The 27,028-nt window shown below is 47.7% G+C and overlaps 1 protein-coding gene across 14 annotated transcripts in view; it reads right to left on the bottom strand.

Annotated features, from left to right (window-relative positions):
* The window catches only part of LOC140428209 (MAP7 domain-containing protein 2-like), a 300,511-nt gene that overhangs the window by 105,193 nt on the left and 168,290 nt on the right, over positions 1–27,028 (bottom strand). For 8 of the 14 annotated variants that reach the window (XM_072514408.1, XM_072514402.1, XM_072514398.1 and 5 more), the window contains 3 exons: positions 19,145–19,259; positions 18,112–18,210; positions 17,158–17,268 (listed from right to left, as the gene is read on the bottom strand). In XM_072514408.1, the coding sequence (XP_072370509.1) occupies positions 17,158–17,268; positions 18,112–18,210; positions 19,145–19,259 (325 nt within the window). Of the gene's footprint in view, positions 1–17,157; positions 17,269–18,111; positions 18,211–19,144; positions 19,260–19,471; positions 19,555–27,028 lie in introns of those variants that run through there. The other 6 variants (XM_072514412.1, XM_072514405.1, XM_072514410.1 and 3 more) reach the window with 5 other exon arrangements.

Raw genomic sequence — 27,028 nt, 5'->3', positions numbered from 1 at the left:
CTAGTAGCCCGGCGCAGGATATTGTTAATGTGGAAGGAAGCCAAACCCCCGGGTGTGGAGACCTGGATAAACGACATGGCAGGGTTTATAAAGTTAGAACGGATCAAGTTCGTATTAAGAGGTTCGGCTCAAGGGTTCACCAGGCGGTGGCAACCGTTCGTCGACTACCTCACAGAAAGATAGAGGGAATGGAAAAGAAGAAGACAACAGCAGCAACCCAGGGGGGAGGGGGGGGGGCGGGGAGAGAACCGGACGGACTCTCAGGGATGTCATTGTATATGTATAGACACTTGTTATAGGTAATGTATATTGGATTGTTGGATTGTATCTTTGGAGAGTAACTATTTTTGACAAGGCAGTTGCCACTTAGTTTTGTTTTTGTTTATATATTATTTATTTATTTGTTTAAAATTGGCCACGGTTATTTATATTGCTTTGTTGTTGTTCAAAAGAAAAACTATGTACTGTTATGTTTGGCCACAAAATTTTGAATAAAATATTTTTTTTAAAAAAGAAAAGTATTTTTCTACAGCCGAGGGAACGTACACAGTAGACAAAAAGAATAATCAACAAAGTACATCTAAAAATAGAGATTGGTTACAGTGCGGAACAAGGGGTCAAACAAAGCAAATACATGAGCAAGAGCAGCATAGGGCGTCGTGAATAGTGTTCTTCCAGGGAACAGATCAGTCCAAGGGAGAGTCGTTGAGGAGTCTAGTAGCTGTGGGGAAGAAGCTGTTCCTTTGTCTGGATGTGCGGGTCTTCAGACTTCTGTATCTTCTGCCTGATGGAAGGGTCTGGAAGAGGGCAAAGCCTGGGTCTGAGGGGTCTCTGACAATGCTGTCTGCCTTCCTGAGGCAGCGGGAGGTGTAGACAGAATCAATGGGAGGGTGGCAAGCTTGTGTGATGCGTTGGGCTGAGTTCACCACACACTGCAGTCTTTTGCGATCTTGGGCAGTTGCCATACCAGGCTGTGATGCAGCCGGATAGGATGCTCTCTATGGCACATCTGTAGAAGTTTGCGAGAGTCGATGCAGACGTGTCTAATTCCTTTAGCTTCCGTAGGAAGTAGAGATGTTGTTGTGCTTTCTTGACTGGTGCATCAACGTAAGTGGATCAGGACAGACTGTTGGTGATGGTGACCCCCAGAAACTCAAATATCTCCACTTCGGAGCTATTGATGCAGATGCACGTGGGGGAATGGGTGGGGTGGGGTGGGGGGGAGGGGGCGTTGTACTATGCTTCCCGAAATCAATGATAAGTTCTTTGGTTTTTCTGACGTTTAGAGAAAGGTTGTTTTCGGTACACCATGCAACCAAGGGATTCGTTGATGTTTGAGATATGACCCACCGCAGTCATATCATCCACAAATTTATTGATGAAAATGAAATGAAATGAAAATCGCTTATTGTCACAAGTAGGCTTCAAATGAAGTTACTGTGAAAAGCCCCTAGTCGCCACATTCCGGCGCCTGTTCAGGGAGGCTGGTATGGGAATTGAACCATGCTGCTGGCTGCCTTGGTCTGCTTTCAAAGCCAGCGATTTAGCCCTGTGCTAAACAGCCCCTGGTCGAATTTGAGTTAAATCTTGCCACACAGTCGTGTGTGTATAGGGAGTACAATAGAATCATAGAATTTACAGTGCAGAAGGAGGCCATTCGGCCCATCGAGACTGCACCGGCTCATAGAAAGAGCACCCCACCCAAGGTCCACACCTCCACTCTATCCCCATAACCCAGTAACCCCACCCAACACTAAGGGCAATTTTGGACACTATGGGCAATTTAGCATGGCCAATCCACCTAACCTGCACATCTTTGGGCTGTGGGAGGAAACCGGAGGAAACCCACGCACACACGGGGAGGATGTGCAGACTCCGCACAGACAGTGACCCAAGCCGGGAATCGAACCTGGGACCCTGGAGCTGTGAAGCAATTGTGCTATCCACAATGATACCGTGCTGCGAGGACTGAGCACACATCCTTGCGGGCCCCAGTGTTGAGGACTATTGTGGAGGAGGTGCTGTTACCTATCCTCACAGATTGCGGTTTGTTGGTGAGGAAGTCAAGGATCCAGCTGCACAAAGAGGGATCAAGTCTAAGATTGCAGAGTTTGGATATTAGTCTTGTCGGGATAATGGTATTGAAGGTGGAGCTGTAGTCTATGAACAACAGTCTTACATAGGTGTCCTTGTTGTCGAGGTGTTTGAGTGTTGATTGTAGGGCCAGGGAGATGGCATCTGCTGTGGACCGGTTGCGGAGCTAGGCGAATTGCAATGGATCGAGACCATCTAGGAGGCTGGCATTGATCCATCCCATGACTAGCCGCTCGAAGCATTTCATGATAACAGACATCAGGGCCACTGGCCGGTAGTCGTTGAGACAGGCTACCTTGTTCTTCTTTGGTACTGGTATTATGGTGGTCTTCTGGAAGGAGGTGGGAACTCGGAGTGCAGAAGTGAAGTGTTGAAGATATCTGCGAATACACTCGCCAGCTGATCTGCGCAGCATCTGAGTGCTCGCCCAGGGATTCCGTCGGGGCCCGTCGCTTTCCACGTGTTCACTTTCAAGAAAGCAGCTCTTACCTCTGAGGCTGTAACAGTGGGTATGGGTGTGTCCAGGGCTGGTGGCACTGATGTATCGACTGTTCAAAGCAGGTTGTTCAGTTCATCGGGTAGGGATGCTCCAGATTCCGCGTGGCCTAGCTTTGTAGCCCGTAATCTTGTGTAAGCCGTTGTGGGTTTGTGTCTTTGGCCTGAGACTGGTGTTTGATCCGGTATTGTTTCTGATGGCTTTACGTACGTTGTACCTGGATTTCCTATATAGGTCAGGATCATCAGCCTTGAATGCCTCCGTCCGGGTCTTCAGCAGGGCTTTTCAGGGAAGACAAAGCGAGTCCAGCATTTGCTTCTGCTAGGATAAAGATTGGGCGCTGTTCTTATCGGCACGAATATACCTTTGAACATTGATCAGGGGCTCACATAACCAATGCAGACTTCTTATGTTGCCTTTTGTTACTAGAAAGACACCACCCCCTCTAGTACCGCAATAGATTGTAATGGCCTTAAACCTTCTGGACTCCTTACCTGTGACAGCTCAGCAAATTAAATACTGGACTAACAAAGACCCATTGTTTTTTAAAAAATATGTTTATTCAAATTTTCCAACAACATTTTTAACAACCCCCTCCCCCCCAATAACAAAAAGAAAGAAACACAAACACAACAGTGAAAAATTATACAAAACTTATACATTGGGTTTCCCCCATATACAGTAACCCCCCCCATATGACATTCAAAGGTACCCATAGGGAGGCCCCCCCCCCCCCCCACCCACCCAAATTCCCCCCCCCCGAAAGAGACCCCCCCTTCCCCCCCACCCTTGGGTTGCTGCTGCTGCAGACCTCCTCCTAACGCTCCACGAGATAGTTTAGGAACGGTTGCCACCGCCTGAAGAACCCCTGCACAGACCCTCGTAACGCAAACTTTATCCTCTCCAGCTTAATGAACCCTGCCATGTCATTTATCCAGGCTTCCACACTGGGGGGGCTTCACGTCCTTCCACATGAGCAAGATCCTCCGCCGGGCTACCAGGGACGCAGAGGCCAGAATACTGGCCAGAATACATCATTTTAACCTCTTTCGCCTCCTGCACTCCCGGCTCGTCCGTTACCCCAAATAGTGCCAACCCCCAACTCGGCTTGACCTGGACTTTCACCACCTTGGACATAGTCCTCGCTAAACCCCTCCAAAACCCATCCAGTGCCGGGCACGACCAGAACATGTGGATGTGATTCGCCGGGCTTCCCGAGCACCTCCCACATCTGTCCTCCACCCCAAAGAACCTACTCGCCCCTGTCATATGCGCTCTGTGAGTAACCTTGAATTGTATTAGGCTGAGCCTGGCGCAAGAGGAGGAAGAATTAACCCTACTCAGGGCATCAGCCCACAGACCCTCATCTATCTCCTCCCCAAGCTCCTCCTCTCACTTGCCCTTTAACTCCTCCACCGAGGCCTCCTCCTCTTCTTTCAGCTCCTGGTAGATCGCCGAAACCTTGCCTTCTCCAACCCATACACCCAAAATCACCCTGTCCTGGATCCCCTGTGCCGGGAGCGGCGGGAAGTCCCTCACCTGCTGTCTCACAAACGCCCTCACTTGCATATACCTGAAAGCATTTCCCGGGGGTAACCCAAACTTCTCCTCCAGCGCCCCTAGGCTCGCAAATGTCCCATCTATAAACAGGTCCCCCATTCTTCTAATCCCTGCCCGATGCCAGCTCCGAAACCCCCCATCCATCCTTCCCGGGACGAACCGATGGTTCTCCCGAATCGGGGACCAAACCGAGGCTCCCAACTCACCCGTGTCGTCTCCACTGCCCCCAGATCTTCAACGTCGCCGCCACCACCGGACTCGTGGTGTACCTTGTCGGCGAGAGCGGCAGCGGTGCCGTCGCCAGCGCCCTCAGGCTCGTACCCACACAGGACGCCATCTCCAGCCTCTTCCACGCCGCCCCCTCTCCCTCCATTACCAACTTACGGATCATCGCCACATTGGCAGCCCAAAAATAGCCGCACAAATTCGGCAGCGCCAGCCCTCCCTGTCCCTACTTCGCTCCAGAAACACCCTCTTTACCCTCGGGGTCTTATTTGCCCACACGAAACCCATGATACTCCTACCTACCCGTTTGAAAAAGGCCTTGGGAATCATAATGGGAAGGCACTGGAAGACAAAGAGAAACCTCGGGAGGACCATAATTTTAACCGAATGCACCCTGCCCGCCAGCGAGAGTGGCAGCACATCCCATCTTTTGAAATCCTCCTCCATCTGCTCCACCAATCGCGTCAAATTGAGCTTGTGCAGGACCCCCCAACTCCCAGCCAGTTGGATCCCTAAGTACCGAAAGCTCCTTTCCGCCCTCTTCAACGGCAGGTCGTCTATCCCCTTTCCCTGGTCCCCTGGATGCACCACAAACAGCTCACTTTTCCCTACATTGAGCTTATACCCCGAGAAGTCACCAAACTCCCTTAGGATCCGCATGACCTCCACCATTCCCTCCACTGGATCTGCCACATACAGCAACAGGTCGTCCGCATACAGCGACACCCGGTGTTCCTCTCCCCCTCGGACCAGTCCCCTCCATTACCTGGACTCCCTTAATGCCATGGCCAGAGGCTCAATTGCCAATGCAAACAACAAGGGGGACAGGGGGCAACCCCGCCTCGTCCCTCGGTACAGCCGAAAGTACTCCGACCTCCGCCGATTCGTAGCCACACTTGCCACCAGGGCTCTATATAGCAATCTGACCCAGCTAATGAACCCCTCCCCGAACCCAAACCTCCGCAGCACTTCACAAAGATACTCCCACTCCACCCGGTCGAAGGCCTTCTCCCTGTCCATAACTGCCACTACCTCCGCTTCTCCCTCCACCGAGGGCATCATGATCACATTGAGGAGCCTCCGCACATTAGTGTTTAGCTGCCTGCCCTTTACAAATCCCTTCTGGTCCTCATGAATCACCCCCGGGACACAGTCCTGAATTCTCGTAGCCAGCACTTTTGCCAGCAACTTAGCATCCACGTTGAGGAGCGAGGTCGGTCTACACAACCCACATTGTAGTGGGTCCTTGTCCCGCTTCAGGATCAGAGATCAGCGCCCCGGACATTGTCGGGGGCAAGGCCCCCTCCCTTGCCTTATTGAAAGTCTTCACTAACAACGGGCCTAGCAGGTCCACGTATTTCCTGTAAAACTCGACCGGGAACCCATCTGGCTCCGGGGCCTTCCCCGCCTGCATGCTCCCCAATCCTTTAACCAGCTACTCCAGCCCAATTGGTGCCCCTAAACCAGCCACCTCCTGCTCCTCCACCCTCGGAAAACTCAGCTGATCCAAAAATCGTCGCATCCCCTCCTCCCCCGCTGGGGGCTCAGACCTGTACAGATCCCCATAGAAGTCCCTAAATACCTTGTTTATTCTCACTGCACTCCGCACTGTATTCCCCCAGCTATCCTTAACTCCACCTATCTCCCTCGCTGCCTCCCTCTTACGAAGCTGGTGTGCCAGCATCCGACACGCCTTCTCCCCATACTCATACGTCGCCCCCTGCACTTTCCTCCACTGTGCCTCTGCTTTCCCTGTGGTCAACAGGTCGAACTCTGTCTGGAGGTTCCTCCGCTCCCTGAGTAGTCCCTCGTCGGGGGCCTCTGCCTATTTCCTGTCCACCCTTAAGATCTCCCCCACCAACCTCTCCCTCTCCCTACCCTCTCTCTTCTCCCTGTGGACCCTGATGGAGATTAGCTCTCCCCTGACCACCGCCTTCAGCGCCTCCCAGACTACCTCCTCCTGCACCTCCCCGTTGTCGTTGGCCTCCAAATATCTTTCAATGCACCCCCGCACCCGCCCGCACACCTCCTCTTCCGCCAATAATCCCACATCAAGATGCCACAGCGGGTGCTGGTCCTTCTCCTCTCCTAACTCCAGCTCCACCCAGTGCGGGGTGTGATCTGAGATGGCTATGGCCGAATACTCCGTTCCCTCCACTTTCAGGATTAGCGCCCTACTCAAAATAAAGAAATCTATCCGGGAGTAGGCTCTATGGACGTGGGAAAAGAAGGAAAATTCCCTGGTCAGTAGCCTGGCAAACCTCCATGGATCCACTCCCCCCATCTGGTCCATAAACCCCCTAAGCACCTTGGCCGCAGCCGGTCTCTTACCCGTCTTGGACCTAGAGCTATCCAGTGCTGGGTCCAGCACCGTGTTGAAATCCCCCCCCCCCCCCATTATCAAGCTTCCTACCTCCAGATCCGGAATCCGACCCAGCATGCGTTTCATAAATCCGGCATCATCCCAGTTCGGGGCATATACGTTCACCAGTACCACCCGCACCCCCTGCAAACTACTACTCACCATCACATATCGACCTCCATTATCCACTACAATATTCAGTGCCTCAACGACACCCGCTTCCCCACCAGTATTGCAACCCCTCTGTTCTTCGCATCCAGCCCTAAATGGAATACCTGTCCTACCCATCCCTTTCTCAGCCTTACCTGATCTGCCACCTTCAAATGTGTCTCCTGGAGCATAACCACGTCTGCCTTCAATCCCTTTAAGTGCACGAACACCTAGGCCCTCTTGACCGGCCCATTCAGGCCCCTCACATTCCAAGTTATCAGCCGGATTGTCCTACTTCCAGCTCCCCTTTGGCCAATGCAGCAGCAACCCTATAACCCCCCTCCCTCCGCCAGATCCACATCTAACCCTTTTGCTCCCCCCCCATAACACTCCCGTACGTCAGCTGACTCCTGCTGACCCCGACCTCTCCCACCATTCCATCGACCCCCCCCCAGTGTGAGAATCCCCCTCCCCCTCCCTGGCAGTCAGTATGCGGTCCTCTCCAGCATCGCCACCCCCCCCCCCCCCCACCCCCCGCCCCCACACCCGTCCTTCCCTAACGCAGGAAAAAGCCCGTGCTTTCCTGAGCCGGCCCCGCCCCCTTTTGCGGCCTTACCCCAATTCCCCATCCCCGGGCCTCCACTCCCCCTCTTCCTTCGTGGGGGTCTGCCCCTCCAACACCGACGCCCACACTCTCCCACAGTCTCCCCATCAAATCCCTTCACCCATCCCCATCCAGCACCCAAACCAAAGGAACATTCCCTAATAATAATAAACACCATATACACAGTAAACATCCCCCCACAACAAACCCTCAATTTGAGTCCAACTTTTCAGTCCGTATAAAGCTCCATGCCTCATCAGGCATTTCAAAATAATGGTGCCGATCCTGGAACGTGAGCCACAATCGCGCTGGCTGCAGCATACCGAACTTCACCCCCTTCCGATGGAGCACCGTCTTAGCCCGATTAAAACCAGCTCTCTTCTTAGCCACCTCTGCACTCCAGTCCTGGTAGATTCGGATCTCCGTGTTCTCCCACCTGCTGCTCCGCTCTTTCTTGGCCCATCTCAGGACACACTCTCTGTCCATAAAGCAGTGAAACCTCACCACTACAGCCCTTGGCGGCTCGTTGGCCTTGGGTCTCCTTGCTAGGACCCGGTGAGCCCCATCTAGCTCCAAAGGCCTCGGGAAGGCTCCCGCGCCCATCAGCGAATTGAGCATAATGCTCACATATGCCCCAGCATCGGGCCCCTCCACTCCTTCGGGGAGACCCAGAATCCGAAGATTCTTCCTCCTCGACCTATTCTCCAGGTCCTCAAATCTTTCCGCCCACCTCTTGTGCAGCGCCGCGTGCGCCTCCACCTTCACCGCCAGGCCCAAGATCGCATCCTCGTTCTCCGAGGCTTTTTGCCGCACCTCCCGAATCGCCGCCCCTTGGGCCTTCTGGGTCTCCACTAGCTTCTCAATCGCTGCTTTCATTGGCGCCAGCATTTCGGTTTTCAGCTCCTCAAAGCAGCGTTTAAGAAACTCCTGCTGCTCCTGCGACCACTGCGCCCATGCTGCTTGGTCTCCACCCGCCGCTTTCTTGTTTTTCCTCCCTCTCACTTTTCGCTGCTCCAAGATCACTTTTTTCACCGCTCCACTCCTGGTCCAATCCATATAATGTCGGGGGGACCTTGCTGTCACCTTCCCACACTGGATGCCGTTGAACAATTGCCGTTGGGGCCCCTCTAGAGAGCCCAAAAGTCCGTTCCTGGTGGGAGCTGCCGAACGTGCGACCTACCTAGGCATGGCCGCAACCGGAAGTCCACAAAGACCCATTGTTATTGAAGGTTAAACTGGAAGGCAGAATGGGAAAGCTTCGAGCAGCATGGTAGCATTGTGGATAGCACAATTGCTTCACAGCTCCAGGGTCCCAGGTTCGATCCCGGCTTGAGTCACTGTCTGTGCGGAGTCTGCACATCCTCCCCGTGTGTGCGTGGGTTTCCTCCGGGTGCTCCGGTTTCCTCCCACAGTCCAAAGATGTGCAGGTTAAGTGGATTGGCCATGCTAAATTGCCCTTAGTGTCCAAAATTGCCCTTCATGTTGGGTGGGGTTACTGGGTTATGGGGATAGGGTGGAGGTGTTGACCTTGGGTAGGGTGCTCTTTCCAAGAGCCAGTGCAGACTCGATGGGCCGAATGGCCTCCTTCTGCACTGTAAATTCTATGAAATCTATGAAATGATGCCTTCTCAGCACAGGAAAGAGGAGTTCAGTTGTGAGAATGGTGTCATCCTTTGGGAAACGAGAGTGGTTGTCCTGACACCAGGAAGAGAATTACTGCTTGAAAAACTGCATAGCGCCCATTCGGGTGTGTCAAAGATGAGAATGCTAGTGAGAAGCTATGTTTAGCAGCCTGACATTGATGCCGATATAGAAAGGGTTGTAAAGCACTGTGACCAATGCCAGTTATATCAGAAGTTGCCAACTGGAGCTCCCTTGTGCCTCAGTGATTGGCTGGGTTGACCATAGAATCATAGTAAAATTACAGCACAGAAGGAGACCATTTGGCCCATCTTGTCTACGTCAGCCCGAGGACACCCAGGTGCCCTTGCTAATCCCACCTTCCTGCACCCGGTCGATAACCCTGTAGCTTACAACACTTAAGGTGCAGATTAAGGTACTTTTTAAAAGAGTTTAGGATTTCTGCCTCCACCATCAACTCGGGCAACACGGAAACCCCTCGGGGCTGACCATGGGTGTGAGTTGACATAGATTATCTTGGCCCATTCATGGGTGTGATGGTCCTTTGGCTAGTGGATGCCCATTCAAAATGGATGGAGGTATTTGAAATGAAGTCCACAACTTCATACGCTACAGGTGAGAAACTGCATCAATGTTTTGCCACCCACAGTGTACCAGAAGTACTTGTCTCAGACAACGAAACGGGATTCACAAGTGCAGAATTCCAGAAGTTCATGACATTTAATAGAATAAAGGATATTTGGACTGCCCACATCAACCCTCAGCAAATGGGTTTCGACATTCATGATTGGTCTGAAGGAACAATTACCTGCGCCACCAGGAACCAAGATCACGGGGTTCCTGTTAGCCGACAGAACCACCTACCCATACCACCGCTGGCATTGCTCCAGCTGAGCTACTGATGGGTCGATGTTCGAGAGCTAGGTTGAACCTGGTCATTTCAAATTTAGTGAGAAGGGTGGAGACAAGGCAGGGTTGTCAGAAAAGGAGCCATGATCCAGCAAATGTGGAAAGAGTGTTTGAAACAGATGACCCAGTTTTTGTGAAGTATTTTGGAAGTGGACCTAATTGTGTCCCGGGAGTTGTGATGGCTAAGACCGGACCACTATCCAATGACGTGAAAGTGCTGGACAAGTTGCTGAAGAAACACAGAGATAATTTGCAGAGACGAGAGCTATCCCAAGAGCCAATGTTTACTACCTGATCCAATTGTATCAACGAGTAGTGTTGTTGTTTGTCCAAGGAGTGAAGCGGCTAGTTAGCCAATGGCAGGCCAAAGTGCTGCTCCCAATGAGACTGAGAAAATAATGGAAAGTGATGTGCTGGTACCAGGAGAGAGTCCCATTGAAGCAGGCCCAACCAAAGTTATCTCTACAGTGGAACCTTGACCAATTGAGCTACATTGATCCCAGAGAAAGAGAAAGTCCCTGACAGTCTGAGTTTCTGATAAACTGTGTTAAAAATTGTTTATCATTGCTAATGTTTTGAAAGTTGTATAAATTGGGGTGATGCCGTGTTTATCACTTCTGCCTCACAGATCCAGGAACACGGTTCAATTCCGGCCTCGGGTGACTGGCTGTGTGGAGTTTGCACTTTCTCCCCGTGTCTGCGTGGGTTTCCTCCCAAGTGCTCTGGTTTCCTCCCAAGTCCAAAGATGTGCAGGTTAGGTGGATAGGCCACGCTAAATTGCCCCATTGTGTTCAAAGGTTAGGTGGGGTTAATAATAATAATCATTATTAGTGTCACAAATAGGCTTACATTACACTGCAATGAAGTTACTGTGAAAAACTCCGAGTCGCTACACTCCAGCACCTATTCGGGTACACTGAGGGAGAATTCAGAATATCCAATTCACCTAACAGCACGTCTTTCGGGACTTGTGGGAGGAAACCAGAGCATCCAGAGGAAACCCACACAGACACGGGGAAAACGTGCAGACTCTGCACAGACATTGACCCAAGTGGGAATCGAACTTGGGACCCTGGCGCAGTGAAGCAAGAGCGCTAACCACTGTGCTACCATTATGGCGATAGGGCAGGGGGGTATGCCTAATTTAGGGTGCCCTTTTGGAAGGCCGGTGCTGACTTGATGGGCTGAATGGCCTCCTTCTGCACTGTAGGAATTCTAAGTTATCAATGTACTATGCAAGAAGGTACTTAAAGGGACCAGCTCCTACATCCTTTAAGGGGATGTGCATCGGAAGGATCATGTGACCCAATCGCAAAATGAGGAACGAGAGCGGGATCTCGGCGCGGAACAGTCTTTTGCAACCTGTTATGATCCTAGTGCTGAGAATGAAGATTTAAAAAAAATAATAATTTTAGAGTACCCAATTCATTTTTTCCAATTAAGTGGCAATTTTAGCATGGTCAATCCACCTAGCCTGCACATCTTTGGGTTGTGGTGGTGAAACCCAAGCAAACACGGGGAGAATGTGCAAACTCCACACGGACAGTGGCCCAGAGCAGGGGATCGAACCTGGGACATCGGTGCCGTGAGTCAGCAGTGCTAAGCACTGTGCCACCGTGCGGCCCCTGAGAATGAAGATGATATATTGCTCTGTATGTAGTTTGTATTTATAATAAACCCGTCGTCGTTAGTTAGCTAACTGGTGGTCGCCAATTATTGCATTTACTACAACTGCCATCGCTTCCCAATTAATCACCAAATGGAATCCAGTGACCAGTGCAGAAAGGATCAAAGAAAAATAGTCACCATTTTGTAAGCTGCTTGTAACTTACTAATCTTACAAAAATGTATTTCATCCTTGCAGTGATATCATGGTTATGTTGTAATTCACCGACTGGCCACTAGGAGTCTCATTAGTTTATAAGCGAATGTTAGACCTCAGACTGACTGGAGAGTTGGAAGAGAGAGGTTGTTTGTGCATGATCATACCGTTATTCATCTGTTGTTTTGTATAGTTGACCCACAGTTAATGTTAATAAATCGTTTATAGCTTTAGCTACAAGTGTTCTTGTAATATAAATCAGGACATCCGACAAGAACATTACATTGTACCAGGGCTGGATGGTATTAAACACTAAATAAAAAACTATCAGTCTGCCACAAGGTCCACAGAGATTTGAAGATTTTGCAGGCTGCTAGAATTAACAACATGGAATCGTTGAAGCCACCAATGAGTCTCAGGTTTCATGGTAATGTGGACAACAACTGGTGTGTGTTTAAACAGCAAGTTAATCTGTTTCTTACTGCAGTAAATTTAGGAGATCGATCAGATTCACGTAAGGTGGCGATGCTCCTAACAGCGGCAGGGTCCAAAGCAATTGCTGTGTTTAATATGTTTAAATTTGCAAATGATGAAGATAGTAAACATTTTAATGAAGTAATTTGAAGATTTCATGCACATTGCAACCTGGGAAAGAATGACATTGATGGGTGTTATGTGTTTAGATCATGTTTACAGAAGACAGAAGAGTCCATCGATCATTTCATCACTGAGTTAAAGTTAAAAGCTAAAACCTGTAATTTTCTGCAGTGGAATCTTCCATGATTTGGGACAAATTGTATTTATGAAAATAAGCTGAGGGAACGGTTGCTGAGGGAATTGGAGGTGTCTTTAGAACTAACAGTTAAGGTTTGTCAGGCTCACGAGCAAGCAGCACAGCATTCTAAAATGTTTCTCAGTAATGATGGCGTCTTCTTGGAGGAAAACACTCCGGTTACTGTCCTTTTTCCAGAAAGGCGGGAAACTTCCAAAATAGGCCGGAAAGTTCCTGCAGCTCCTCGCATACCAACAAACAGATTAAAAATCAGGATGAAGTATTTCTGTGTGAAAGATGTGGTTGGTCAAAGGCACAAATTAAGGCAGTGTCCAGCATTTGGCAAGTTTTGTTCCAGATGCAAAGGAAAAAAATCACTTTGATCAAAGTTGTTACTCTAAGTTCAACCCCAGATCAGTCAGCACAGTGGAAGACACAGGGTGGGGTTCTCCGTTGGCCAACGCCAAAATCAGGGAAGGTGATTGGGCGGAGAATCGGTTCCGACGCCAAAATCGTGGCAGGCGCCGATTTGATGTCAAATCACAATTCTCCATCACCTTGACAGCGGCCTCAATGCATTCCAAACGCACGTACAGTAAACGCTGTTTGCATATCAATAGGTGGCCCGACCCAGTATTATCCAGGGCCTCTGCGATTCTCCGCCTCGATGGGCCGAGTTCCCGGCGCTTCACTTGTGCTATTAAAAATCGTGAAACCGGCATGGTGGCTGCTGAGGGAGCGAGAGAGAGGTTACGGAAAATGTCCAACATCACCATAGTTTGCTGTTAGTTGTGCCGCTGGCCGGGGGGCTTCCGTCAATGCTGGGGGGACTAACGGGGGTAGCCAGGAGGTGGGCTGTGCAGTCGGGCTAGATGGGCACAGAACACCATTGCCTTAGCCGGCAAGGCCGCCAGGCAGCTGTGCATGTCGCTGACAGCCCATTGTGAGCTTGGTGCTACGGGTCGTATAGGTGTTCCGCCAGACCACCCCCGTGGGTGCCCTCTGGCCCCAGCCGACCCACCAGCTGTACAGTGCAACCAGTGCCATCTTGTTAGCTGGGATGAATGTATTTAGCAATTGTAAATGTATATGTGCGGCTGCAGCTTGTCAGCCTCCTGAATGTCAATTACGGACCCGGCAAATCCCGCACCGTTTTTCATTGAATTCGATTGTGTTGCATCCGGCACCGGTGCTAACCCCTCTACAGTAGCGGAATCGGTCCAGGTGTAGCGGCAGTTTTTCTGTCGTGAAAGTCCACAAATTCTGCGTTGGCGCCAACACTTAGTCTCAGAAACAGAGAATCTGGCCCATAGTCTCCAGTGATGTTGGAGTTTGTTGGAGTAATAACAGAGAAGAATAATTTTTTTGGAGACATCAGAAAATTCTCCAGCACTTAAAAAATTCAAACTGATACTCCATTTAAAATAAATGTTGTTGATGAGGACAAATGCTGCTACCACTTGAAGTGAACGGTACAGTGGTCCAATTGAAGTTAGACACTGGTGCCAAAGCCAATTTAATCAGCATGACTGATTTAAAAAATCTAAAAATTCAGCTGATTAGAAGAAATCACAAAATATATCTGAGAGATTATAATGGTTCAAGCATTAAATGTTATGGTGGTTGTGACCAGAGTGTGGTGGTGAAGAACACAGTTTATTCCGTCCCATTCTGTACTGTATCCGAGGGCTTGGATTCATTATTAGATGATCAGTTCTATGAAGAATTAGGTCTTGTGCAGTTGGTATATAGCATCCACAAAGGATTGGACCAACGATTCTGAGAACATTATCAGAAAATTCAGTGATGTGTTCCTGATTTTAGTGCATTACGATTCGCCAATGAATACAATTTAAAGAAGATACATTATCTCAAGCACCAATACAAACTATTTGTAGTGAAATTGTGGAAGATCTCATTTTTACCCGACCACCTGTATCAGATATGAAACAACAAGTTATCAAGAAGATAGAAGAACCTACCAATGGGATAAATTCCATGGAGTGTGTGAAACAAAAAAATGGTGATGCTCGTATAGGCATGGGTCCCACAAATCTTAATGAAAAAAATGTACATATTATAAAACAAACATTACAGAAAGCAATGGACAGCCAATCTGATCCATATCTCGCAAATTCACATTACAAAGCATGACCATTGTTACATGGTATATCGCCAGCAGAGTTTCTCATGAATAGAAGGTTGCATACCACACTTCCATATTTGGAAAAGGAAGAGAATGCAGTGATACTGCAGAAAATGCAAAATATTAAAACAAAACAAAAGCAGTTCTATGATAGAATGTCTAGAACTTTACCACTTCCTGAGTAGTGCCGATATTGTGAGAGTAGAAGATTCAGGCATTGGACGAGCCATTTACTTGAAGAAGTAGCATCTTGTTCCTACACTACATACTGTGGATATGCCGGCGTTGGACTGGGGTTGGCACAGTAAGAATTCTTACAACACCAGGTTAAAGTCCAACAGGTTTGTTTCGAATCACTAGTTTTCGGAGAACAGCTCACCTGATGAAGGAGCTGCGCACCAAAAGTGAATAAGACTTTTACTACAATGTACAGACAGAGGAAGGGTTGGTTTTAAGAAGAAATCATTGCGCACTCTTGAAAACCAGAGAAGACTTTCACAACAATGTGATGGATGACGAATCTACATCAGAATCAACGTCAGCTGCAGTGTCAGATAGTTCAGCAGTTCCTGAGCATGAGAATGTCATGGAGAGTATTGAACCTACAAGTTCTGAGCAGCAAGCTCAAACTTTGTGAAGATCCATCAGAGTCAGAAGAAAACCTGATCGACTCAATTTGTAAATTTGGACTATTTGTACATACTATGCTTGCTGTTCTTGTGTGTGTATGTATGTATATATATATATATATATACACACATGTTAAACCAGTTTTAACAATTTTAAAGAAAAAATAATGCTGTTGGACTTACAGGCTAATGATATCAAATGTAAATATACTGATAATTTATTAATGTATTCCTTCAAAGGAAAGGGGATGTAGTGATATCATGGTTTTGTTGTAATTAACCTACTAACCACTAGGAGTCTCATTAGTATATAAGTGAATGTTAGTGTCAGGTGACCTCACACTGACTGGCGAGCTGGATGAGAGAGGTTGTTTGTGCATGATCATACTGTTATTCATCTGCTGTTTTGTATATAGTTGACCCACAGTTAATGTTAATAAATCATTTATAGCTTTAGCTACAAGTGTTCTTGTAATATAAAACAGGCCACCTGACAAGAACATTGCAATCCTGAAGAGAAGGAAACAATATTCTGTAGTTCCATTTCAAAATAGAGCAAACCCATAGTGACAAGAAATGAATGTGCTGCCTTGAATCCATCACATTAACAGGACGGCAGATTGGTTCATCCAACCAAAGAAGTAAAGGCAGTGATTGGATGGGCTTCTGTAAAACAGCTCGGATTAACCATTTACAGGGCAATGTTAACTGAAAGTCACTGACTGCTTCCGGTCCTGTGGATTGAATGCACATTGTGCATGAACTCAGCAGTAATTCTGCTGGTAGGCCTTCAATAATGGCACCCTGAACAAAGGAACAGGAGGAGACCATTCAGCCTCTCTGGCCTATTCCACCGCCTAATCAGATCAGATGGCACATCGGTGTCTGTGGCCCTCCTCTGTGTAGGTGGCCATAGAATTCCTACAATGCAGAAGGAGGCCATTCAGCCCATCGCGTTTTTACCAATCCTCTGAAACAGCACCCTAACCCAGGCCCACTCCCTTGCCCTATCCCCGTAACCCCATAAACCCACCAAACCTACACATCTTTGAACACTAAGGGGCAATTTTAGCATGGCCAGTCCACCAACATGCACATCTGTAAATTCTATGATAATCTATGACCTTTGTACTGTGGGAGGAAACAGAGCACCCGGAGGAAACCCACGCAGACACAGGGAGAACGTGCAAACTCCACAGTCACCCAAGGCTGGAATTGAACCTGGCTCCCTAGCACTGTGAGGCAGTCATGCTAACCACTGTGCCACCGTACTTCCCTATGTCTATCCGTGACTGTCAGCTTCTTGTGTGGGGAGACCTATTCCCACAGTATCATCACTCTGGGCTGCATTGCTACAGTCTGGCTTTGCACAATGACCATTACGTGATCCCAGTCTCAGCTGAACATCACTGGACTAAGCACTTGCTGTGATCCCCTGAAAGGGAAGATACTGTTTTCATCTCCACACAATGTACACATTGCAACATAACATGTCTAGTACAGTAACATTTCATCCCAACTTTAACACTAGCCTTACTACACCCTTTGGACAGATATATTCACTTACCCAGTAACTCACAACATAATCAATTTGGAATCTATTCTTTTTTGATGCTGGTGTTTGATTAGGTTACTGGCAAGGCGATACAAGCAGACAACACTGTAATAAATACAGGAGACAGAGATATGGCCTCAGAAGCACATCCCCCGGGGTGCACACATACCGCCCAGCAGGATAATCACTTGCCTCTTTCAGGGGGATGTGGGTTCGTAGGTGTAGAGGACACCACAGCCTTGCTGGTAGGTAACTCCATTTGCCTGGGCAGATTGGCAGCAGGAGCTGAGAATCTGTCAGCTGCTGCGGAGAGGAGAGAACGAAGCAAGGACACTTACATTGAGACTGGCAGTTCATAAATCCTCCTTGTGACACAAGAGGAAAACGGAGATTGAAAACAAAAACACACTGAACAGTGAAACAAGCATGCAAAACAGCCTTGGTGCATACACGGTCTCAGCAAGTGCTGGGAAATGATTCAGTGTTGTCAAAAATAATACAATAATCATGCTTCCCAATTACAGAAAAATCAATCAGACCATAGATACATATACACATACGGATACATGAACACACACATGCATACATAGACATACACTCATACATACTCACACTCATACATATACATGGATACATACATACATAGAGACACATACATATATATACACACACATACACAGACACATGCACATACATATACACATGCAGAGACACACATATATCCACAGATATACAGACATACATAGACACACACACATATACTTCCACACATACACACACAGAATCACAGAGACACACACACACACACACGTAGATACAGACACACACACATACATAGACATGCACACGGGATACAGCCACATATACATGGACACACCCAGATGTACACAGACACAGCTACATAGACAGAGACACATATACATACACAAAAGTACACAGGCACACATTCATGGACACACAGACACATGCACACACACACATGCACACAGACACTCGGACACATTATCCAAAGTATGTCAAGCAGTAATAATATAAACAGCGAAGAACCATTAGGACACTGGGTGAGTTAAACAGATTGTTTGGACAAGTGGGTAAGACACTGGGAATGTTAAAAGACAACACCTAGGTAGTAATAATCCTAAATACCAGAAATGCAGTCTACAGCATCAACGGCCACGGGCTGTGTAGGAGAGTTGATGCTGACTGATAAACCTACAGGAGTGGATGGGGTATTTTCTGATTCACCTACGAGACACAGAATCAGAATGAAGTATAGTCAGCTGAGGAACAGTTTTATTACTCGAGAGCAAATAATTCAAAACAAGAAAACATCTCAAGAGGCAGTGCAGAGTAGGGAGTGGAGACCCTGTGCCCTCACTCACCAGGGTGGGGTTCAACATGTTGTAATCTCACAGCAGGTCCAGAATCTTGTAGCTAATTCACCTAAAATGTCTGAAAGCCACACCTTCTGCTCATCAGCAATTGTGCTTTCAGACGCAGTTTCAGGAACATGATTAAGGGATTGGGAAATCGATCTATTTTTGTAACAGAAATACTGCCTGCTGTACTGCGCCAGCATTCACTTAACAAGCTGCAATGGCTCCTGTTTAGCAGTTCAAACTGGGTTTCATTCTTACCACAAGCTGTGTGGACCCTGAACATCATTCCCTCCTTGTTACACAGGTGCCTTTTAACCCAAATAATTAATTGCTTCAGAAATGCAGGATTTATTAAGGTGGGGTCATGGAATCAGGTTTTAAAAAACCATCCTGATAAAAACAGATTGCTGAGGGACAGGCATCTTCAATAATTTACTCAGGTTTGCACTACCCATCTTAATACATGACTCAGCAAAAACTGTAGTTAGCTACGAACTAGGCATTTTGTGCATTTAATGTTTTCTCTTTCATTGCATTTATTTAAATAAAAGCAATATTAGCCACAGTCTGCGTGCTGAGCAAACGGAAGAGTTCCGCATCAAAGATGAACAGAAAGGAGTGACACACATTAACAAATTTCTACTTTATAAAAACCCAGAGACCTGACCTGCTGTTTGAAATCAGCTATAGAGAAGGACCTCTAAGTGGGATAAGAGCTCAGAGGCTCTCGCTCTCTCTCTCTCTCACACACTCATCATGTTGTGTATAAGGTGCAGTGCAGCCAGTATCCTCTCACTCACCATCTCTGGATCCAGCTCCTGGAGATCCTACTCCTCCCCATGACCATCGCTTCTGTCTTTGCTCCAGCTGCTGGCTACGCTCTAAAGTGCGACGCATCATAGCTTCGTGACGCTCCTAGCATTTCAGGGAACAGACAGACAGAGACGATCCAAAGTCAGAGGGTTCACCAGCTACTTTTGCCAGATGTGCACATTACGAGACCATGTTTTTAAAAAAACAGAACTCCCTGCTCTTAGGAAATGATTACGAAAAGGTTATTTGCATTCAATCAGTTAAAAGAAATCAGCCACCTTAACACAGATTTTCACACAACAGTAAAGACATACCATCAGAAATCTCTCACATCAGCACCATGCCCGAGAGGAAGGCAAGCAGTTTACAGGATACTGGAATACTATGCAAATAGCTCTCTGCATCACCATCAGCACCTGCTCTCATAGGTCTGAAGAGCATTGGGGATTCTGACTTCATGCCCATGAATAATGCTCAACCAGCAGTAACTGCAGAGCCACAGTGAGAGAACTTATTGCAGAGGATCAATAGCTGCATTACTGTGACGGGTCCTTAGTGTAAACTGCTCGCCAAATTGACCAAAGAGTGGGCATCTATTAGAGATTGTAGCACCACACTGTCACACAATCTTGCTGAACTTTAAAAAACGCAGCATTTTCTATCAAATATAAATTCAGGTGATGACATGGAATATTTGGATGTTCATCAATCAACTTTTTATAGATGTGGAAATGTATATATAATTTTACCAGATGTGTGTTATACACGGCTGAACTTGAACATTTGAAGAGGCTTTCTTTCAGCAGTCAACACCTTGAGGTATGATTTTCTTAAATGTACCCACAGTGCTCAGCATGTGCCCCAAGTAATGTGGCCATGCCCTGACATGAACACAGAATGTTTACAAACAAAGACACCAATCCACACATTCAATCTCTTCCCCAACCAAATCTGATGGAGCTTATGAAATGAGTGTTGTGATCAATGATGAGATGGGCTTTCAGATATAGAACTGCCTGTTCCCAAACCATCCACTGCAGCATGTCTGGCAGGCCGCAGGAATCTGTGGAAAATGCATACTGCAGAAGCTTCTGTGTTGCTACTGCATCAATTCGTTCACTGTGTTTTTAGAAGAGACTGCACTAATATTAAGAAAACTTGAGTTCACAACAGCCAGGGCAGTTTAAGGATTTTAGTGTGGTAAAAAAAAATAGAAATAAAAGACCAGTCTAAGTAATTGTGATCACATCAACAATTGGTCTGTCTGAGCTTGGTGTCTAACTTCTGGATGGTGTGTGTGAGCTTGGTGTCTAACTTCTGGATGGTGTGTGAGAGTCTGGTGTCTAACTTCTGGATGGTGTGTGTGAGCTTGGTGTATAACTCCTGGATGGTGTGTCCGAGTCTGGTGTATAACTCCTGGATGGTGTGTGTGAGCTTGGTGTATAACTCCTGGATGGTGTGTGTGAGCCTGATGTACAACTCCTGGATGGTGTGTGTGAGCTTGGTGTATAACTCCTGGATGGTGTGTGAGAGTCTGGTGTCTAACTTCTGGATGGTGTGTGTGAGCTTGGTGTATAACTCCTGGATGGTGTGTCCGAGTCTGGTGTATAACTCCTGGATGGTGTGTGAGAGCTTGGTGTATAACTCCTGGATGGTGTGTGTGAGCCTGATGTACAACTCCTGGATGGTGTGTGTGAGCTTGGTGTATAACTCCTGGATGGTGTGTGTGAGTCTGGTGAATAACTCCTGGATGGTGTGTGAGAGTCTGGTGAATAACTCCTGGATGGTGTGTGTGAGTCTGGTGAATAACTCCTGGATGGTGTGTGTGAGCCTGGTGTATAACTCCTGGATGGTGTGTGTGAGCCTGGTGTATAACTCCTGGATGGTGTGTGTGAGTCTGGTGAATAACTCCTGGATGGTGTGTGTGAGCTTGGTGTATAACTCCTGGATGGTGTGTGTGAGCCTGGTGTATAACTCCTGGATGGTGTGTGTGAGTCTGGTGTATAACTCCTGGATGGTGTGTGAGAGCCTGGTGTATAACTCCTGGATGGTGTGTGTGAGCCTGGTGTATAACTCCTGGATGGTGTGTGTGAGTCTGGTGTATAACTCCTGGATGGTGTGTGTGAGCTTGGTGTATAACTCCTGGATGGTGTGTGTGAGCTTGGTGTATAACTCCTGGATGGTGTGTGTGAGTTTGGTGTATAACTCCTGGATGGTGTGTGTGAGCCTGGTGTATAACTCCTGGATGGTGTGTGTGAGCCTGGTGTATAACTCCTGGATGGTGTGTGTGAGCCTGTGTATAACTCCTGGATGGTGTGTGTGAGCCTGGTGTATAACTCCTGGATGGTGTGTGTGAGTCTGGTGTATAACTCCTGGATGGTGTGTGTGAGCTTGGTGTATAACTCCTGGATGGTGTGTGTGAGTCTGGTGTATAACTCCTGGATGGTGTGTGTGAGCTTGGTGTATAACTCCTGGATGGTGTGTGTGAGTTTGGTGTATAACTCCTGGATGGTGTGTCTGAGCCTGGTGTATAACTCCTGGATGGTGTGTGAGAGCCTGGTGTATAACTCCTGGATGGTGTGTGTGAGCCTGTGTATAACTCCTGGATGGTGTGTGTGAGCCTGGTGTATAACTCCTGGATGGTGTGTGTGAGCCTGGTGTATAACTCCTGGATGGTGTGTCTGAGCCTGGTGTATAACTCCTGGATGATGTGTCCGAGTCTGGTGTATAGCTCCTGGATGGTGTGCCTGAGCCTGGCATATAACTCCTGGATGGTGTCTGTGTCTGAGCCTGTGTAGCCATCTCAGCTGGCCACCTGCAAAGGACCATGGGAATTATGGCCAATCCAGGACTCAGACAGACTCAGAGCTTGTGTGTGTATTTGCAACCCAGATAGCTAGACGCGATCGAAACCCCCGCTCGTTTGCATTCTAATGGCCCATTTCCCCAGAACAAAAGGACTGTACTCAGGTAATCGATACAGATGCAGACTAACCGGCGCCACTCCCTTTGCTAAGAAAGCCCAAACAGCCAAGGTCATTGACCGCTCAGGACATGCCCAGCATCAAGGCACCCGCCCCTTTATTGGCCAAAATCGAAGGCAGTGATCGAAGCCTGTCGAATTATTGGGTCCAAAGCTAAGGATCGCCTCAAGGAGCGCGAAATCCCAGAGGGATAAAAAGAGACACAGCCATGTGTTCGGTCTCTCTTGGCCCCGGCCTACGCCTAAAACCAAGTGCAGCATTACAACCTGAAGACAAGTTCAAGACCAACGATCACTACCAGACGAATGAGCCCAGCAGAAATGAAGCCACTCCTTCTATCCAGCCACGCAAGATCCGAACAAAGGCCTTGTTCATCTGCAAAGAGCTAGTTGCCCTGAGGTTAAGTATATGTTATTGTAGTTGTTAGGTGTAGTTTAACTTGTCGTGTTTTATGTTGCATGTCGAAGTAATCCTTGTGTGTAAGTAAACTTGAACTGACTAATTGGTTGTTTGGTCTTTGATCGATATCCGGTAAATCCTTGTGGTGGTATCATTTGATACCTGGTGACTCTGAAAAGCAATATTATCATTAATAACTGCCATATCAGGTTAATTTGGTAACATTATTGGTGACTCCAGTGCTGATTGGCAACATTATTGGTGACACTGGTGGTATAGTATTCCACTCATTAAAAAGAACAACATTATTGGCGACATCTGACGGGATTCGACCTAGAAGTGATTTTGCCACTCGAGAGGACCCACAAAACTTTGCATTAGAAATCCAATTGAGGAAAAGTGAAATAAACCACAAGTGTAAGGCACGTATCGATCAAATCACCAAGATTCGGAAGTGTGTATTAACCTGCAATCGACTAACAGGGATATAAGATAAACTCGTTAGATTTTGCGTAAAACTATCAGGAGTATTGTCAACCGGAAAATAGCCTTAAGCCGTACCCCGCTGTTCGAATCGCCGCCTTATTCCCCATGTCCCAAATTGACGGTAGGAAAAGAGAAGTTAGAAGCAGAGCAAAAGAGAACTTAGAGGTAGGAAAACAGAGAACTTAACGGTAGGAAAACAGAAATAATAGTAACAATGGCCACAAAAGCGATGGAACGCCTAGTGAACCCGCAGGAACCCGAGGTTGCAGCGACCAACAGTGCCCCATATGGGAAGAGGAATTGAGGAAGTATTTGAAGGGGAAAGCATGGTCCCTTTGGTCCGAGTTTTGTTCAAATGATGAGCCAGGTCCAGGAAGCATAGGACAAACCTGGTGGGACAACCTAACCGAGGTACATAAAAAGAATGCAGCAAAAGTTCGTAAGCCGATGGCAATAGTATCCTGTTTGGCACAGTTGCGAGGCACAGAGGAGGTCGTGAGGACGCTCCAGACAGCTAGTTGAGAAAGAGAAGAGGAATGAGGGAAACTATAGTGAATGTGAAAAGATTATTGAGCAACTCCGGGAACAGTTGGCAGCTAAAGATAAAGAGATGGCTGATGTCAAACGGGCACCCCAATCTTGTTTAGTTCACCTTAGCAGCTTTCAGACCCAGTACGAGAAAGCCTACCAAGATACACAGCGTGCGATTTTGGTACGAGAAGAGACAGAACAGCAGGTAGCACAGTTAACAAGACAATGCGCAGATTTAAAGGCAGCTTTACGAGCGCTCCATAGCTCCACTACAGAACAAAGACAGATCACTCGAAATGTAGACGACAAATAGAGAAGTTGCAGTCACTGCTGTCAGTGCAAAACGGATTCAGAGATACCTTTGGACAAGATTTAGATGAGGAGAATGGCCCCAATTGGCAAGAAGTAAATGAAACCGCCCATAGATATGTGGAGGTTACCGAAAATCACAATAGAGCCCCCAGACCCCGAAAAGGAAAGCACCCGCACCACCAACTGCACAGGCAGCACACACCGCCATGAATCCAGTCACCACAGCGCAAGTCATCGGATCGGGATGAGTCTGATTTTGTTTACACCACCCCACTAACCATCACCCAATTGAGAGATGTCTGCGCCAAAATTGAACCATTCGAACCCACCGCAGACCCACATAATTTCTTTGAGAGAGTACAACAGCAAACGGTTATGTACGGTCTAGACGAAAGGTCGGAAGTTAAGCTTATAGTCATGAGCCTTGACCCGTCCGTTAGCTCAGCTTTACCAGAACCCCAGAATGTAGGAGGAGGAGGGTCCTCACACAGGAGGGTCCCGCACCACTTTAAACTCCTCCACAATGTTTCAGCACGACAAATGGCCCACCACAGACACCATCACCCTTAGTGGATTTACAGGACATGTACAGCAGGGATACATTACAGCCCCCGTAGATATACAGATAGGAACCATAAACACCAGGCACCCCGTTGTTTTAGTCGACTTGCCCCAAACAGCCGAGCACATTCTAGGAATCGACTTTATGAGCTCCCACAACCTTTCCTTTGACCCCATGAATAGGTGTATATGGAGAATGGCCAAAACAGTGAGAGCCCCCACCACGCTCACAGTAGGGGACTACGAACATAGGATTTGCTCAGTAGGAGACTATTGGTTTGATCCGCAAACAATTAGTACAGACCAGACAATTAGAGAGGTCCTCAGAAAACATAAAGCTTCCTTCGCCCAACACAAACATGATTGTGGGAAGATCCCAGGCATGGTCACAATTTCAGGTCCCGATCTCAAGCCCCAGAAGCAATACGGTTTCCCACAGAAAGCCGAGGGTGAGATCTCAAAAGTAATTAATAGCTTACTAGATCAAGGAGTAATTCGGCCGGTAGCCTCAACAAATAATGCCCCAATTTGGCCTGTGAAAAAACCCGACGGTTCGGGAACATAGAACATAGAACAATACAGCGCAGTACAGGCCCTTCGGCCCACGATGTTGCACCGAAACAAAAGCCATCTAAAAGACAAAAAAGGGAAGATTAACCATTGACTACCGAGAGCTCAACAAGGTCACCCCATTAGCAGACCCCACCGTTGCCACGAGTCCCGAAACCATGCTCAAGCAGGGAATACAAGCAAAGTACTTTACAGTGCTGGACATTAGCAACGGCTTCTGGTCCATCCCCTTAGATAAGGCCTGTCAATACAAGTTCGCGTTCACATTTCAAGGGCAGCAGTATACGTGGACATGCCTCCCACAACGTTTCCACAACTAAAGAACGCCCCATGAGAATGGCTTCCTCAGCACACGGACGCCATCGATGAATTAAAATGCACTCTAGGCACAGCCCCCACTTTGCAAGTTCCAGACCTACACTCTCCCTACGCCATAGAAGTAGCAACCACCGACCGAACCCTATCAGCAGTACTCCTACAGGAACGACATGGCCGCTTAGGACCCGTAGCCTGTGCCTCACGAATTTTGGATCCCGTAGAGCAAGGGTTTTCAGCCTGGCGAATGGCACTTGCTCGCAGTGTTTTGGGCAGCGCAGTATTTTGCATATCACAGGCCTTACCCCAGTAACGATTTTAACCGAGCACACCCCAACTGTTAGATGGTAGGTTAAAGGACGGTTCAGTCAGCCAGATTAGAGCAGCTCGCTGGACACTGTTGTTACAAGGAAGGGACATTACAGTTAAACGTACAAAGACCCACACATTTTTAGCAGACAACCTTCAGTATGGAGGAACCGCACATGAGTGCCAGATCATTGCAGCCAAACACCACACAGGACCCTTTATTCCGAAGTCACTGCACACACGAGCAGGCATCAGAACACAGAATCCCCAGTCCACGGACAACGCTTTAAAGTAATATGTAGACAGTTCCTCCACCATTGAGAATGGAAAGAGAATAACTGGTTGTGGAATTTATGTGGAAGACGCGCATTAGAGGAAATATCTTTAAAATTGCCCGGCCACCTAGGATCACAAGCAGCCGAATTAGCAGCTATAGCATATGTAGTGCAGCACCCAGATTCCTTTCCGAACCCAGCGGACATACATTCGGACAGTTTATATGTCTGCAATAGTTTGACAGAATTCCTGCCCCTGTGGGAATCTCGAGGATTCGTATCCGCTGATGGTAAACCCCTACACTCAGCCCCATTGTTGAAGCGTATCCTTAAGACAGCAAAAGACCGCACATATGGCATAATCAAAGTGAGAAGCCATCATCGTTCCTCCCCACACGGTAACGTAAAGGCAGACGCCTTAGCTAAGTCAGGATCACGCCACGGACACTTTTGGCAACCCCCTGAAAGTGAACCAACACACGCAGTCCAGGTTTCACAGACCAATATCGAAGATTTAGCCAAGGCCCAAAAGGCAGACGACATTCTTAAGCAAGTTTTAGACGGTAATTTCCCAGCCCCCTACGACAAATTCAAGGACACACTGATGGTACAGGATGGGATAGTTTTGAGAAATGGAATTTATGTGGTCCCCAGGACAGAAACCAGATAATTTACCAGTTTCATAACGGACACGGACATCAGGGGATAGAAACCACCATTGCCCATTTAAGATCTTTGTGCTGGTGGCCCGATTTAAAAGCAGACGTCACGCATTATGTTGAGAATTGTTTAATCTGTGCACAGAACAATCCTGAAAGGTACTCCAAGAAAGGACAATTGAGACACACCCGACCTGTTAATGGCCCAAGGACAAATTTACAGCTCGACTACATTGGTCCCCTCCCTCCCTGCAGAAATATGTATTAGTAGTAATCGACACCTTTACAAAATGGGTAGAAGCATTTCCCTCCCGGACGAACACAGTGAAAGCCACAGCTAAGATTTTGACCCAACAGATATTTACACGCTGGGGTCTTCCCCGCAGCATTGAGTCAGACAAAGGTTCCCATTTCACCGGCAGAGTCATGCAAAATGCCCCAACAATTTTTGGAATCAAGCAAAAATTTCA

This window comes from Scyliorhinus torazame, chromosome 8, assembly GCF_047496885.1.
Source record: "Scyliorhinus torazame isolate Kashiwa2021f chromosome 8, sScyTor2.1, whole genome shotgun sequence".
Classification (NCBI taxonomy): domain Eukaryota; kingdom Metazoa; phylum Chordata; class Chondrichthyes; order Carcharhiniformes; family Scyliorhinidae; genus Scyliorhinus; species Scyliorhinus torazame.
Note: the sequence above shows the minus strand (reverse complement) of the source record. Positions and strands in the feature narration are given on the sequence as shown.